We start from the raw sequence: 16,860 nt of genomic DNA on the forward strand, positions 1-16,860 counted from the left end.
TTCCGGGTTTGATTCCCGCCTCATGTCTGTTTTCCCTGAGTTTGCATGTTCTTGGTGGGTTTCCTTCAGGTACTCCAGCCTTCTCCAACAGTGCAAAGACATGCAGTTTAGGGTAATTGGTGTTCCCGAATGTGTGTGTGTGTGAGTGTGTTGGGTGTGCATGTGCGATAGTTTGGTGCCCTGTCCAGGATGTACCCTGACTTACGTTTTCTGGAATAGGCCCCAAGCTTCCTGCAACCGTGTCTACCGGGGAGACTACCATTGCTTTTATTTCCATTTTACAACCTTGGTTTGGACAATACAGGCGCTTTGGGACCGCCAATGAGTCTACATGTATTTGGACTGTTGGAGGAAACTCAAGTACCCAGAGGAAACTCATTAAAGCAACATGCAAACTCCATGCACAAAGACCCTAAGGGAATTGAACCCAGACCCTGGAGGTGCAAGGCGACGGTGCTAACCACTAATAAGCCTATTGACTGACCAATAAAAGTGGGTTAAATTTCCTTTGATGAAAAAACGACAGGATCTATGGTTAATGCACAAATAAGAAGTGACAATAATGGAGCACCAATGTGTACATGTGGTGTAAAGGGAAGAGAACTAACTGCCAGTGGGTCATATGACTGCTTTTTGCATCATCATCGATTTGTGTTTGGGCTTCCCCTTTTTATGAAAAAGTGGTCACCTCCAGTGGCTGTCACATTTTGTTAAAGCCAAAATACATAATGTTGCCTGGGGGGTTCTTTTTCTGGTTCCTGTACTTGTTACTTCCTTATTCTTTATACCAAAGGTAATTGAAATGACATATTTTCTCTTAAAACTTTGAAAATGTTGTTTTCAGCCTTCGGCTGCTCCTGTTCAGGGGCTGCCCAACTAATTCACAATCTGTTGTTGTGCGGGCCAACTTATCCGCACAACAATTTTTTAAATATACTAATTTCTGTCACTGTCCCCTTGTACCTCCCAGAATCCGGGTACATTTCCCGCCTCAGATCCGTGTGCATGGAGTTTGCATGCTCTCCCTGTGTGTGTGTGGGCGATGCAGTGGTACACTGTCCAGGGTGTACCCTGCCTCGTGCCCTAAGTCTCCTGGGATAGGCCCCCTACAACCCCTGTATACAGGGTGAAGTGGAATAGATGATGAGTGAGTGATGAGCATTCTTCCAAAACATTCCAGGTAGAATCAGTGTTGACTAACTGAACTAAAATTTTCTAGTACTTTAAAGGATTGCATAGAACTTTGCATAGTCATATATACAGGGGTTTAAAACTCACCACTTCTGTTTAGTTCTAGGTGCCCAGAACCTTTCTGAATTTATCAGAGATGGCATCAAGAAGCTGCAAGCATTCTCCATAGGGCTTTATTTATGTATGTGACCAGTTTATCAAGACAAAAGCGAAGAACAAAATTGATGTCACGTGGTGCTATAGAATATGATTGCATTATTTTAAATGCATTCCTCTATATAAATATAAAATACAGTAGCATGTTCTATGCATGCTTTTTCCTTCTAGGGTCATGGTGGATCTGGAGTCTGTAACATGGAACTCTGTGTGTGAGACAGGAATACACCTCCATCACAGGGCACCATAGACACATGCTCGTTCACATCTAGAGGCAATTTAGATTAGTCGATTCATCCACCAGCATGTTTCTGGGAGGTGGGAGGAAGTTGGAGGAACCCACATGGGGAGAACATGAAAAACTCAGGAACAATCTGTGGACGGTAAGGCAGCGACGCTACCCATTACAAATCTACTATATGCTGCTGTCTGTATTATATAATCCTTCAAAATGTTTCATGATCTCCTTTACTACAGCAGTGGAACGCCTTGAACATCACTATGTTATTAATTTAGCTCCTGGTGTCATATGTTCGTCAGATGTTTGTGTTATATAATAATCGCTTATTGTAATTGAGAATGCCAATATTTTTAAAAGGGACTGTACTTTTCAAGGGAAATGCAGACAATGCACCAAAATTAAGTCAATGCCAGGGCACAAAACATAAGAATATACCACCAAGGAAGATTAAGTGTGTGGCTATTTGAATTTAAAGAGCAATATACACTGCCTGGCTAAAAAAACAATCACCTTGTTAGAAGGGCCCAATTGTTAGGCTGCATCAAGCAAAGAAAACAACGAACAATATTTGAAATTGACGTTGGAACCCAAATGAATGGAGATCATTTAAACACTTGGAGAAGTTGCATGTTTAATAGTGATAGTAAGAGCATTTCCATACACACAATATAATGAGAACTCACAAGTTTGGGACTAAACAGCTGTTATAATCTGGGGTTGCATCAGCTGGTCAGGTCTAGACTCAGCAACGCTCTGTTGCAATAAAATGAAGTCAGCTGACGACCCGAATGTACTGAATGACCAGGTTATCACCTCTATGGAGATTTTCTTCCCTGATGGCACAGGCATAGTCTAGAAAAGAGTGGTTCTGGGAGCATGAGGAATCATTTTCCACATGACCTGGACACTACAGTACATTGTGTGCTCTAATTAAATGAAAGCTAACTTTTTCGGCCAGACAATTTTTTTGGGGGGAAAAAAATCACTCAGACAAACACTTATCAAACCGCACAGCATACTGTTTATTTTCAAATCTTTCCGTGTCATGTCTTTGAGAAGGATTTTAACGTGTTGTCATTGTAGCTGGCTCACACATTTTATACGAATAAATACCATATCTCTTATTTATAAACAGTGATAATCATTCAAGCTTTTAAATAAAGCACCGATCAAACCGTACAAACTTTGGTGTTAATAAATGATCGACTTTGCAGTTAATTCAAAGTGAATGTTAGCTTCATTAAACCTTCCACAAGTGAAGTCGAAAAAAGTGCTTGGTCTCTGAAGAAAATTCTATTACATAAAGCCTGGGATTTACGTCTATAATTAATGAGTCAGGTTGGACAGCTGGGTCAAACTCATTTGTGCAACGAAATCTGGGTCGTCTCTGCAGCACCCGAGCGATAATGTAGTCCATTCTCAGTGGGAGAATGCCTGAGTAACTGGAAGAATAGTGTTTGTGTTGTGTGTGTGTGTGTGTGAGATGTAAATGTCATATAGTGCTGCTGTACGTGGGTGGCAGTTGCTTTCGAGAGCATACTCATGTGCTTAAGGAGCTGCACCCGAATTAAAAAACAACAGTGTATATGCATGCGTGTGTGTGTGTGAGTGTGTGTGTGAGAGAGAGATAGAGAGAGAGAGAGACCGAGACAGACAGTTGGGTTTGGTCCCAGGTCTAGAGTAACCATTGAGACATAAAATTAAAGCAAATATGCACCCCTAGCATTTTAATGATTAAAACAAAACAACAAAATATCATACACGGTTCAGTTAAAATCAGCTTGGGTGCAAATAGAGGAGCTCTGATTCACTCTCTTGATTTTTTTCTTCTTCTTCTTTTTTTTTTTTTCTCCTGTACATCAAAAAGGGGCTTGTCTCCCCCTCACACCAATCATTTCATTTCATCACAGCATCAGTCTTATTGTTGCGAGTGTGAAAGGATAAAAGTGTCCCCCATTCAAATGAAAAAATGAGAAAAAAAAAACGAACAGCTTTGTGTGACAGATCAGGAAATCGGGTCGTGGTTTTGTTTCGAAACCACCGCCGCTGCTTTCCCGCTGCAGGTGTGATATTCACTTGTCCGGCAGGCACCTCAGATCTCTTTGAACCTGAAATGAAACAAGCAGATCAAGCCTGAGTACAAGAACTCAATGCTTCACGATTATTCATTAGATTGTTCTGATTCAATAGGAACCATAATACAGGCGGAAATGATCAACTATTAATAAGACGAGCGGCTCGGTTGCATGTCAGATGGTAGCAGTGACTAGAAAAAGTGCTAAAATAAAATCCTGATACAAATGTGTTATAACAGAAGGCTCTCTGATAATTATACTGATGTCACAAAAAAGAAACCTGTCCCCCCCACGCATATTTATCCCTTTCATAGGAATAAGTTGAGTTTGACTGAGGACATGGATTACATAAGACACTCCGTGTAAAAAAACGGCAGAAAAGACAATAACTGTTACTTAAGGATAGTTGGGTTGGTTTCTTTTCTTCTAGAAACTGCTTTTTTATTTATTTGAAATTTTTCTTAAACCTGATAAGCACAGTTGATGAACTTTTATTTTGCAATCATTATCTCCAGCAATCTCAAACAGTTAAGGCTGTAGGTAGCTGAGATTTTGATCGGAAGGTTAGGGGTTTGAGCCCCAGTAGTGAGTTGGGTTCAATCCCAAGTTAGACTGTTGAGCCCTTAAATAAAACCCTGGGGGCTGTATTCTGGCTGACCCCAGCTAATTATTATTATACTTAGCACCCTCTAGTGGACGTTCAGCAAAGTACAATTACACTGCAAATTTAATAAAAACAAATCTATATATTTATATATTTTTTTATTTATTTAAACAGGTAAAGATGATTTTTTTAGTAACATCATGTATTTACTTTTGAGTTTAGGATTAAAAAAAACTTCTCATTCACTGTAGTTAGAAAAGGAATAAAGAAAGACAATAAAGTCATTCAGTACATGATCTAATTTCCAAATTACATTTCTAATACATATAGAGCAAGAAGTGACTGGTTTAATATTATTTTAGGACTCTAATGTGAAATATAAATCCTAATCATAATTCTCACCCTCGCTGTCTTGTAGTACACCATCCTCGGACCTCCTTAAACACCAGCCTGGACAGTAGCTACAGAAGCAAGGAGGGGAAAAAAAAAAGAGGAAAAACACAAAGGAACATGAATGTACGATCTGTTACTTTACTGAATACCTTAGAAGAATGAATACATATTTCAACTTTTTCAAGTTTGAAGATATTGTGACTCTTACCACACAGGCCAATACATCAGCAGTGATGAGCATGTAGAAAACGTTATTCCAGCCGGATGGAGAGATCAATCCTGCCAGAAGAGGCCCGATAGCAGCACCTAGTGGACAGAAATCACATCTGAGATCAGGCGACATGCGGCTCGACCTCCAGCGCATAACAAATCGGTTTACAGTAAACTGTAAGAGACTACGACTAGTCAGTTTTTTTGTTGCTGGCAACATAATGTAACGATCAGCAGGTGAATTAACAATAACAAAATGCTCATTTTAAAGAAAAGGCAACATTTCATCCATACCTATTGATCCTGTGCCATCAATAATGGCTGTTACAGTAGACAGAGCCCGGGCGTTTCCTCTTAGACACTCATGGGTTCCCTGTGCAAAGAAGAACACATTTATGAGGTTGAAGCCTAAGCATAACAACAAGGTATATATTACATATACTATACAGATATATATCATATATATTATTTTTTTTTATAATTTAAATTATAAATTTCTTTTATATATTTATAAAAACATAAATTCATTATTTGCCGCTCCCGTCCCTAATTAGACTTTTACATCAAAATCCACGGTTATAAATAACATTACGGTTTGTTACTATGGTGACGATTATAAAGGTAGTGTAAGAGAAAGAGGCAGAAGGGTACCAGGTCAGCTGACACGGCCGTGGTGATGAGGGCGTAAGGTCCGTTCACAAGAGCACCACAAAACAGCAGCATACCTGGAGGTAAAAAAGAAACCGATAAAGAGAATTAAGAGTAAAACTGAAGAAATGTCTTAGGCTTAACTATGACATTTTCAGTTCCTCCACAGATAAAAATGATTACACCATGTCCTCCAGAAACATGCAAGGCTGAGGGTGTGTCTGCTCACCGATTGTGGTCGGCACGCCGTTCTGTCCGATTTGGTTGTACAGGAAAAGCTGGTGACAGAAAATGAATGTGGAAAAGAGAATAAGAGAGAAAAAAGTTACAGAGAAATCTGTTCATCTGTTTTCAGAGGTTTCGCGGGTAAACTCACACACACTCTGCTGCGGTGTGGGCGTGAGATTTGGCCTGGGTGCTAAAATCTGAGCAAACTGCTGGGTGTGGGATGTGTGTGTGTTTTTCTGTGGATGTGTAAAGAGTCGTGTGAGTAGTCCGTTTCTGGCAGTACTGAGGGATTTAGGGATTTTTTTGTATTTTGTACTACTGCTAGCTTTGTATTTCCATGTTAGTTTTTATTTTGTGCACGCGTGTACTGTTTACTCTAACACTGTGACCACGTGAATAGAAAAACATTTTATTTTGTGTTTGTAAGCGCATGTGAACAGCGAGCGTGCACTGTTTCTTATAACATACATGTGTGCGCGTGTGTAAAGCAAACATTAGAGAGGATAAAGATCCATTTTCTCCCTCTCTGTTGTTAAGTGTACGTGCGCGTAATTTGACACCGTGCCCCTTCACGCACACTCTCGCCTTTACACCTCCACCCCCCCACGCCCTCTCGGCTTTAGACACACACACACACACACACACTCTTTTGCGATTCTTTTCAAAGGTAAAGTGCAGGTTCATTTGTTTGTTTGTTTGTTTACTTTACAGCAGTAATTTCGTAAGTATGCCTCTCACGCGAGTGTCATTAGCGATGTCCCTTGCAATTTTTCCGACAAAACAGTCTTTCACATTAATGTGTGTGTGTTTCTGTGAAATTAAAATAAGAGAGGAGAAAAGTTTACTGTGTAAGATAAGAAGGGGGAGGCTGATTCCCCCTCTTATTTTACACACACACACACACACACACACACACACACAGAGCGCCTGCGTGCAACAGTAACACTTATCTGTCAGGATTAATTTTTACCTTTTTGTTTAAAGATAAGGTGCAGGTTAATTTACTTTATTTTTACTTTATATTTTGTATGAAAAATATATTTTTATGTATTTATTTTTTATGCCGTGGGACGAATAAGTTGAGTTTCCATTATTTCTTATGGAAAAATTTGCTTCGATTTATAAGTGTTTTGGAATACAAGCCCACTTCCAGAACGAATTATGCTCATAATCCAAGGTACAGATCCATGCTAAAGACCCACGCTAATCCTGTATTGTGCACTTTTACTAGATTTGTATTTTGTACATTCCAGCACTATGTTAGCTTTGTATTTTGGAATTTCTAGTTCTGTGCTGGCTTTGTATTTTTAAATTTCCAATGCCATTCAAGCTGACATGGACATCATACGTCTGACTGCCATTTATTTAGAAACGAATGTGATTTCTACCATTTGTCTTAGCTAAGAACATTTAAAGAGCAGAGGTTTAATGACCGATAGAATGAAAGTGATATTTTATGTAATTCTTTGACTTTACACATCTCAAAATTGTTTCCCAGCACCAGTTCTTCTGTTTAAATATCTTCATGAAAGAGCATTTTTAACAACTCTTGCTTCACACTGATTTAGAAAGTCAGGGTTTAACTTTGTCTTCACACTGATTTGACTTGGCTATAGTTGTTAGAAAATGCAAATTCAATCAATATTAAAATCAATCATGAGCATGTTGTGTAACTTGAGTATTTCTCACCCATACAATCACAGAAACACTCACCATAGGAGCAGCAACGATTAGCATGACACAGCAGGTGGAAGCCCTCCCACCGGTGTAGTCTGAAACAAGCCCAGCTAGGATTCCGCCTGCAAAGAAGAACATTAACACACACATTAAACACCTTCTGTATCTGCAGGAATGCATGCAGGTTAGACTTGCAAATTTGCAACTATACAATACTCCAACACCGCTTACCCAAAATTCCCCCCACATCAAAAAGTGTAGACATGTCCCCTGCTGATTTAGGATCAAAATGGGCTGCAGAAAAGAGTCAAATCAAAAGGTGATGCACTGTACAAACATAGTAAACCATAGTAAAGCATGAGGTAAGGAACTGAAAACACACGCTCTTACCGACATTAGAGATGTATAGTGGTAACCAGTAGAGGAATGTATAGCTAACAAGCTTAGCAAAAAGCAAGCAGAGGGAAAACTCCACCACTCCCTGGAAAACAAGACAAACCGGTCTCTTGTTAAAACTGTAACTCATCCAAGAAAGCAATTTAAGCTTTAGAAAAGATCTGAACGAAGTGCTCAAACAATACACTTTTGCAGATGACTTAAACTATTCTGCAAAGATTTACACCACAGTTACACAATTATTTATTGGTTTAACAGATGCTTTTATGCAAAGTGGCTTTCCAAACGAGGGAGGAGAATTAAGCTGAATGTTATTGCTCTAAAAGGGTTAAAGTTGCTATATGTAACTTTTTTTTAATTGTTCCTAGTGCTCGGGAAAAACTGTGACTGGCAATAATGCAATGCAATGGCTCTTGCCAACATTTCTTCAATAAAATATTATTTCTTTAATTTTTCTGGCCTACAAATAACCCCTGCCCACACTCTTACACTGAAGCAGAGCTGCTTAGATTCTTTTCCTAATAAAGTCAACCATATACAGTAAAAGAAGTCGGTGGCAACCTTGATAGCAAGAAAATCCTGGTGTACTTTGACAGAAGAGACAGGTTCTTGCTTAATGTTTGGTGTCCTTTCCTCTTCAGTGAATTGATTTTTCTGCCAGGTTAATTCGACACTGCTCTACGATCTTATTGACGGATATTATAGGAAAAACTAACACTCACCGGTATCCTGAGAGCTCCAAAGAAACTAATGGCCTCCGATTCCTCATCATGAGCTTCCACCACTGCAGATGCGTGATTGTTGAAGATCTCCTCGCTATTTAACGAGTTTCTTAGCAAAGGTTCATGCTCTGGATTCTCCTAATCATATGTGTACACAGTTAGTAAAACACATAATGCTTACCATATATACAGATTAAGATCCTACACTGTGTGGTCTTACATGGTGCTGCGGTGGGCTGCAGTTCACGTCTTCTGGATCTGAAATTAAAAAGACGCACCGAATCATATGTTAGAATAATGTAACATTATAAAATCTATATAAATACCATATACAGTATATAGTACCGTGCAAACATCTTAGTCACCATATTATCTTTAGTACAAAGTTTGTTATATATGTTTGTCATGTCTTTTGTACGAAACCATTCAATGTTGACAACTTAAAAATTTATAAATAAATAACATTACAGAAGAATATTTGCATGCCCGTGAAGAAAGCATGAACACACAAAACAGCTTTTAGATGGAAAAAAAAAAAAAAACGCAGTGTAGGGTTTTGCATGAAATAGGAAGATGCAAGTGTGACAAAGTCAGCAAATTCTCCAGCAACATAACAGCTGTTTTACTTATACATCTGCACAAATCTGTATCTAACACTACTGGTTATTTCCTTCCAGTTTTCATTCCAAATATTTTCGTAGAAATGTTTTTATGTGCTCAAGACTTTTGCACAGTACTGTAAATAAAACAGCAGTTAGGTTTTACTGAATGTGCTGGAGAATATACCAGGGTTCTTCTGGTAAGTTTCTCACATTTGTTTTTTTCTATTTCCATTTTAAAACCCCGAAGCCTACATCAGATTTTTTTTTGTTTCCATCTAAAAACTATTTTAGTTTCAGCAATGCGAAACTTACACTCAACCAGGAAGAAGAAACAGATGACCCCTGTAGTGGCGATGATGATGCCAGGCACGATGAAGGACATGCCCCAGGCAGTTGAGACGAATGCTCCGGCAATGAGTGAGCCCAGGATGTTCCCCACTGAGGTGTGCGAGTTCCACACGCCCATGATGAACCCTCGCCTATAGCAACAGCCAATAAGAAGACATTTAGAACAGTTTATTTATTAACCTGTACATTTTATACCACATTATGCATGTTATTTGCTTATATCAATAAATTAACTACTGCGTTGTGTATGGTAAAATTTTCACAGTTAGAAGACTTGACAATGTTTCAAGGAAAAAAAAAAAACAAGCTAAAAGCCAATTTTCTTTATAAATCTGAACCAGAGAGTAATCCTTATTCAACAGGGAAATATTGGCCACTTTTACCAAATATTGATTTGTCTTAGTGTTTTACATGTTTACAGCTCTTCCTGTGAATGTTGGATCTTTCTAAAAGCTGAAACTACATTTTGTTCCTTCTAAACATGTCTTGGCAATTCTAGAATTCCCCTCATGCCTTTTTTTTTTTTTTTTACAGCATTTCTACATCCATCTGACGTGCTCACTTTCTAAGCATACTGTATGTGAGTCATGAAAGTGTTTAGCAAAGAAGGATTTATGAGGATTTGCAAGAAAGGTCAATCTGACCCTGAAAGAACTTTTTGAGTGTTATCTCAACTGCTTGATTAGCTGTAAAAGAGCCAAGCAGATTTTCAGATACTTTAAGTTAGCTAATGAAACACGCGCACGTGCTGGCGCTGAGTCAGCGCCAACAAATCGCTCTGAATCAGCCGCACTCACTTCCCCTTTCCGAACCAGTTGCCGACACAAGCCACCACTGCCGGCCAACCTGTCGTCTGAACCAGCCCATTCAGGACCTGAGAAACAAAGAAAGAGAGAGAGAGAGAAAGAGAGAGATGGGCAATATTTAACAGAGAGAAAAAAGTAAATAGAGTCACGCAGCCTTAAAGGAAGAACAAGCTGCACTGTAATCATTTCTCCAACCACTAGGCATGTGACACACTTTTGCTAAGCTTAGCACACTATAATGCTGCTATTAGTTGACTGAACCTTAATCCTTCTTTTGAGAGCTGATGCAAATTACTTTCTAATCGAAAACTAAGACCAGCTCATGCTCCATTTTCAGCAGTCCAAAAAGGGAAATATAATGAGTGACAAGTATCACTTCCATATTTTTTATTATTTAAACATTAAAAGATCTCAAGCAGCTGTAATATCATTTTTTGAACTGCTTGTTGCTGAAACAGCTTTGAAATTATAAATGTAATTTGTAATGTTTGAAAAGAGTTTCCAAAAACTTTGTAGTATCCTAATGCAATTAACTTATTATTATCGTGTTACAATGTCTTGCTGCTTCATTGGAGGCCTTAGTTTGCATTTTTTTTCTCACCCGGAAATCAGTACAAACCGTTTTATGTTTTTTTTTTGCTAACTCACTGGACATGCATATTGTTGAGAAGAAGCACGAAAATGTACGGAATTATTTTCATTGCAGCCTATTAAAAATATATGTAAATGCAACACAGCAAAGTGTCTTGGAGATAGGGAAAAAAATAACACAGTGGTTGCCTTTACCTGAATTAAACAGTAGTACCACATGGAGTGAATGTTCCAGTAGAAACCCAGGCCGAAGAGCGTTGTGAAAAGGCCGCTGAGTAGCATCCCGCTGGTGAGGTAATAACGCAGGGGCAGCCGCTCGCCAAAAATGCCACTGTCAAATTAAACCACATAGTTAAACTTTCTAGATGAGAAAACAGAAGATAAAGAGAAAAGCAGCAGCTCGGTCCGGTCAGCCGTTATACCTGAAGAACATGCCGATGGCGTAGGCGACGAGAAAACAGTTGTCCAGCCATCCAAAAAGGTTCTGGTAGTTGTCTCGGTCTAGAGAGCAGAAAGTGAATTTAATATAGAGAACTGCAAACAAACACTGTAAGATTCATTTCACTAATGAATGAAGGTTCTTCCGCTATTCACAAGCATATATGTTAGTAAGTACAAAAGGCTGCATTCATAATTGTGTGTGATGCAATAGAGCGTTACTCTCAACCCTCAGTGTTTAATCTGAATTCATGTTTTCTATCAATGTAAAGTTCAAAAGTATTTCTTTTAATTTTATTATTGTTGCTATGATCTTTTTTCCTTTATTTAATTGTTATTGCAGTTATTATTACATGTTCCATGATGCATCTTTACTTTCCTTAAGTACCTTGAACTGTGCATATCAATTAAAATGTTATTACTACTTCAATTTTTTTTTGTTGCGAAAGTGCCATATATAAAATGTATAAGTAAATACACACCGAAAGGAGCCCAGTCACACCAGGTGGAATTGTCTGTGATGTTGAGGTCAGGAGGTCGAACGATATAGGAGCAGTTTCGATGAAGCTGACTCTAAAAGAAATACAAGTTGACAAAATAATTTAAATATCTGAAGTGAGAGAAACACAACCATTCACACACATTTCTGATACAAAAGAAAGCTTTATCTATTACTCATTACCTTGACAATGCTGATAGGTTTGCGTGAGAGATGGTACGCTGTGTAGAACAGGAATGTAAGGAGGAGGATAAAGCCTCTGTACCTGAAGAGAAAAAAAGACAAAATAGATGATTTCATAAAGAGAAATGTGCCAAAGAAATGACATTGTGTTTCTTTACAAAGAGCAAAGTGGACAGTTTTGGTGAAACTGTGAAGAGAAGCTTCTAGATTGTGAGGAAAAGTCGCTAAGTGAAAGGATCAACAAATTAGCAGTATGCTAGTATGTTTTTTTTAAAAAGAAAAATATGTAGTTTTTTCTTAAATTACACTTTCACTTATTACATTTTAAAATAAGTGTCTTTATATACACAACATTTCCAAAGAATATATCTGTAAAAGTCATAAATTGACTTTAAGGCATTTAGCTTCAAGGCATTTGACCTGAATTCCTAACAAATCTCAAGAACAAAACTGAATACCTCTATATTAATGCTATGTACTCCATGTATTTATTGAGCTGGTGTGTATTGTGACAGAAAGCTAGTAGCATTCAGCTTCAACAGAAATACAGCTAGCATAATAACTCACACATGATATAATCCACACAGGTTGAAGCTGGATGCTACATAAAAAATGCCTTGACAAACAAAATGTACTTAGCAACAGCTAGCTACTCAACTGCGCATCAGCATTTAGTAAATCTTTATCACTAGCATTATCTATCTTGCTAGCTAAAATTTGAAAGATTGGAAAAAAAATGCTGTAGGTACTGTAGTTGGTCTTTTGTTTTGTATGTCATTTCCCCACATTGGGAAAGTAAGGAAAAAGTCTTTATTTTAATGCTCTGTCCAATACATTCCAATCAAACAAGGTTCTTCGAGGGTTCCTTTGTGTATTTATGGGCTTAGCTTTTTAATATTATTCTAGTTTGGAATCATTTTGGGAAGAACAATTCTGTTATTCCTTTAAAGTCTGTCCCATGTCATCCCTTCTGCTTCAACAGAGACTCAAATGGAAAATGTGTTTGAAAAATACTTATTTTATCTTATGACCACTGCATGCTGTATACACAACACAACACAAACTGTATTGATGGAAATGAGCATCACATGATCATAAATTCCTCCCCGTGGTTAAATTTTTTTAGATGGACATGACAGTAGCATTAAGACTGGACTGAGGGATTTGACCAAAATTTTTCCAGAGGATATGTTTGAATGCATAAGGTACTTTTACGTAAAGAGTTTGGGATCTATTATCACCTCTGCCAGCATTTACATTGATGGCTAGGTTACATAGATATCTTGTCCATGGAATCGGCATACAACTTGGCACAAGTTTTACAATCAATGCCCTTCCTGATGCAACCTTTCCCGACTATCTGGACTTGGGATTGGCACTAAAGATGTCCTGGATCAAGTGGCTAGGTTGCAGGCATTGGCTGGGAATTGAACCTGACCTGGATCTACCATTAAAACAGATGACCACAGTTTCATATTAAAATGATTAAAACTACAGTTTGTTTCCTTCTTTGAACTATTTACTTCTTAAATGTTTACAATATAGGGAAGAGTAGGTGTAGGCTTCCTAAATGTAGCTCTGTTTCTATATACAGGACAGGCTGCAAGCATGCCTTTTGACTATACATGTATGTTAGATCCCTCAGATATGATGTACTATATTACCACACTCTTTTCGGCATCAGTATGTTGTTTTGAATGTTGTCTTCGGGACAGGAAATCAGCTAACCGCTTGCACGCTTCAGCTTCTGCACTCACCTGTTTACATTTCCTGACTGGGAGCGACCCAGGGCTTTCTAACACAGTATGTAGTCTGTGTATACTGTAAAAGCAGCCTTCCTTCTGTCACACGGCTCACATTAACAGCTCCTGCGCTTATTATGAAGTGATTTCTGTAGGTTAGAATCTCTGTGTATTACTTAATCACGGAGGTTTATTGTTTCTAAATGCAAGAGACTTCAGGCAGAAACAATCTTTATGTCTTTATGTATTATTATTTTTTGGAGAGCTGTAGTTGTGAAGAAATGTAACAGAAAAGTGTTTCTTAGATGGTTTTTTGTCCATCCAGCCAAACAGGCTATGTTTACACTGCAGGCAAAAGTCACAAAAAGGTACAACAGCTCTATGTTGAAGGATATACAGACAATCAAAATACTATATTGATGCAAACATGCCCTTTATACAGCAGGCTTGAGCACATCATGTGTGACACTGCAAATATGGGTTAGTTTATGAGCATGATCTGTTTGGACTTGTATCAAATATGGGTCACATTGAAGACAGCTACTGTAGCAAGATTCATACTACCATCATCCTCCAAGTAAAAATTTCTCCTAATTAACCTTTTTGCACCTATATTAAATATCGTTTTAAGCTCTGCCTACTTGCCATTATTATGTCATGTAACATATCCCTGAAAAGCTTTTTTAGCCACAAATAAGCTACTCAGATGCTTAAGTAATGTTGGCGCTTAAAACAATAACTTCTCTTTTTTGCAATGTGTTTCGATGTTCAGCTCACGTTGCAAAATAAAGAAAAAAGGAATCACACCTATATATGGAATCAAAATTGTAAAGACATGTGGTCTATAAACTGATTTATTTAAAAAATTAAAAAAAAGCAAATCCACTTTTGCCTGCAGTGTGAACGCAACTTTTTGCAACTGAAGAAAGAAATATTTTAAGCTCCGCCTCTTTGCCATCATTATGTCATGTAACATATCCCTGTATATGTTTCCATAGACTTCTCAGTTTGTGCAGTATAATAAAATAGAAACATTAATGATTTATTAAAATGACTTGTTCTCCCCTAAATATTGTTTTTAACAACTCAGAACTGAAATCTCTTCACATGTTCATTCCTGTCCCTGATTAGAAAGATTAACATAGTTGACTATTAATTACATTGACGTTAAAGGTTCAGGACAGTCTTCGTCTTCAGTGTCCTCCTGCTTGACAAAAGAGAAGAGAAAGGGAGCAAAGACAAAGAAAGAAAAGGGCGATCCACTCACCAGCTGTCTCTGGAGAAAGATGTGATCAATCGAATTCCTGGAGCTAAAGATGATCTCATGTTTGCAGATTTTTTTCAGTTATGTTTTAGTAATAATAATAATAATTAAAAAAAATTTTAGTGCTTTTGAGGATTTCTTAAGTAAAAACAAAGAAATAAATAAAAACGCAGCTTTTATATAAATATGCACGGAGTATAAAATATCTATAAAAAACAATATATACAAAAAAAAAAAAAAATCCCGATCGGATCTGGGTCGGATTGAATAAAAATAAAAACCTGCAGATTGTATCTAAAATGATTTAAAGCCCTATAGTCGGGATATGTTCCCTTGGATTGTTTTCCGACCCGGAAATTTCAGTAAACACTCGGATTGTCGGACGGTTTCCATGTTTACTGTGTGCGCTCGGTAAAAAATCTGCCGCCTATTAATACCCGCTCGGTCAGTCCGTCTTCAGCGCATCACATGGGTGTTAAATCTGCCCCGTGTTCACAGGAGAGTCTAAAATAAAATCGATATAAATGTATGGAAAAAGAAAAAAAAAGAAAGAAAGAAAAAAAGTCACCCCCCCTCTTACACGACCGACATTTCCACAGGCGAGCCGAGCCGCACCGGGTGGTGACTCGAGCGCACACGTGTAATCGTCTGCCATGACGTCACCGGTTGCCGGGTTAACCCTTTAGAGCGCGCGCGCGCTCTCTCTCTCTCTCTCTCTACACACTGATCAGTTATAACATTCAAACAGCCAAAACATGGTATTTGGTGCTGAAAGGTGTCTCGCCTATGTGAAGCACCATTTTTCATAACCCATGCTTCATTTTTTGTGTAAATATGCATACACATAAATATTTTTATCAGATAAAAAGAATCACATTTGCTAAATACAGTTTCATGCCATTTTTATGTAGTGTCTGTAACTTTTTTTGAATTCAGTTAGTTAAATGATCCTAATTGTCATTGGCCAATTTAGATTTCACATGAAAGTACATAAACCTGAAACAGTGTATTATTCTAAAATGGAAAATTGTTAAGATATAACAATATCTTAACAATTGTAGCAACATCACATTATTTGAAATAATTTTTTACCAAAAAACAATTTAAGCAACAATTTTTACAGGCCATATGGCTCTAGAAAAATACACCAATTTTAGTATCAATTCTCATATAGAAAAACGAATAATTTGCATTTTGGCCATTTTTTGGGCATGTATTAAATCTTTCCAAGACGGCTGAAGTTATTGAACTTCTAAACTTAAAAATTTTTTTGGAAAATATTCCTGAAAAAGTTAATGCTGGTTTCAATAGAAAGGTGTCAGAACATATATTTCATTACAACTTTGGTTGCAAAAGGGAGGCTACCCAATATTAAGCGGGTGGTCATAACGGTATGGTTATACACTAATCAGTCATAGCATTCAAGCAACTTATATAATGGAATGTAATGTTGTCTAGGTCCTCATTATGCCTCCACAACAGCTCTGACCCGTTGACACTTGTCATCTGACACCAAGACCTCAAAATCAGATCCTTTAATTCCTATAAGATGTGATATTGGGCCTCCATGGATCTGATTTGTGGAATCTGACTTGTTTGTTCAGCATGTCACACTAATGCTCAGTCAGATTCAGATCTGTGGAATTTGGAGGCCAAGTCAACACCTTAAACCTTTGTCATGTTCCTCGAACCATTCCTGAACATTTTTTTGCAGTGATTAAGATGCTGAAATAACACAGAGGAAATACTGTTGTCTGTACTTGGTGCGCAACAACGCTGAACAGAACATCGCACAGAGCATTCGCACTGGTTTGCCTTTTATTCATGGTGTATCATGATGCTGTTT

General features: G+C 37.8%; 1 protein-coding gene across 1 annotated transcript; it reads right to left on the bottom strand.

The window, feature by feature from the left end:
* Positions 1 to 2,586: 2,586 nt before the first annotated feature.
* On the bottom strand, positions 2,587 to 15,640 carry slc37a2 (solute carrier family 37 member 2). The gene is made up of 18 exons (XM_053485738.1): positions 15,018 to 15,640; positions 12,009 to 12,090; positions 11,809 to 11,899; positions 11,311 to 11,389; positions 11,084 to 11,219; positions 10,289 to 10,365; positions 9,456 to 9,622; positions 8,762 to 8,799; positions 8,542 to 8,679; positions 7,814 to 7,904; positions 7,655 to 7,717; positions 7,460 to 7,545; positions 5,748 to 5,796; positions 5,522 to 5,595; positions 5,165 to 5,243; positions 4,869 to 4,966; positions 4,670 to 4,728; positions 2,587 to 3,696 (listed from the first exon to the last, which is right to left on the bottom strand). The coding sequence occupies exons 1-18, from the start codon at positions 15,074 to 15,076 to the stop codon at positions 3,681 to 3,683; spliced, it is 1,482 nt and encodes a 493-aa protein (XP_053341713.1). The 5' UTR covers positions 15,077 to 15,640; the 3' UTR covers positions 2,587 to 3,680.
* Positions 15,641 to 16,860: the final 1,220 nt, after the last annotated feature.

The sequence above is a fragment of the Clarias gariepinus genome, chromosome 24 (genome assembly GCF_024256425.1).
Source record: "Clarias gariepinus isolate MV-2021 ecotype Netherlands chromosome 24, CGAR_prim_01v2, whole genome shotgun sequence".
NCBI lineage: Eukaryota > Metazoa > Chordata > Actinopteri > Siluriformes > Clariidae > Clarias > Clarias gariepinus.

Coding starts and splice junctions, on each gene's coding strand:
- slc37a2 (XM_053485738.1), bottom strand. CDS start 15,076: ATGAGATCATCTTTAGCTCCAGGAATTCGATTGATCACATCTTTCTCC. Junction 11,390..11,808: donor GTGTGACTGGGCTCCTTTCG/GTGTGTATTTAC, acceptor TCTGCTCTCTAG/ACCGAGACAACTACCAGAAC. Junction 8,800..9,455: donor TTTCTTCTTCCTGGTTGAGT/GTAAGTTTCGCA, acceptor TTTTAATTTCAG/ATCCAGAAGACGTGAACTGC.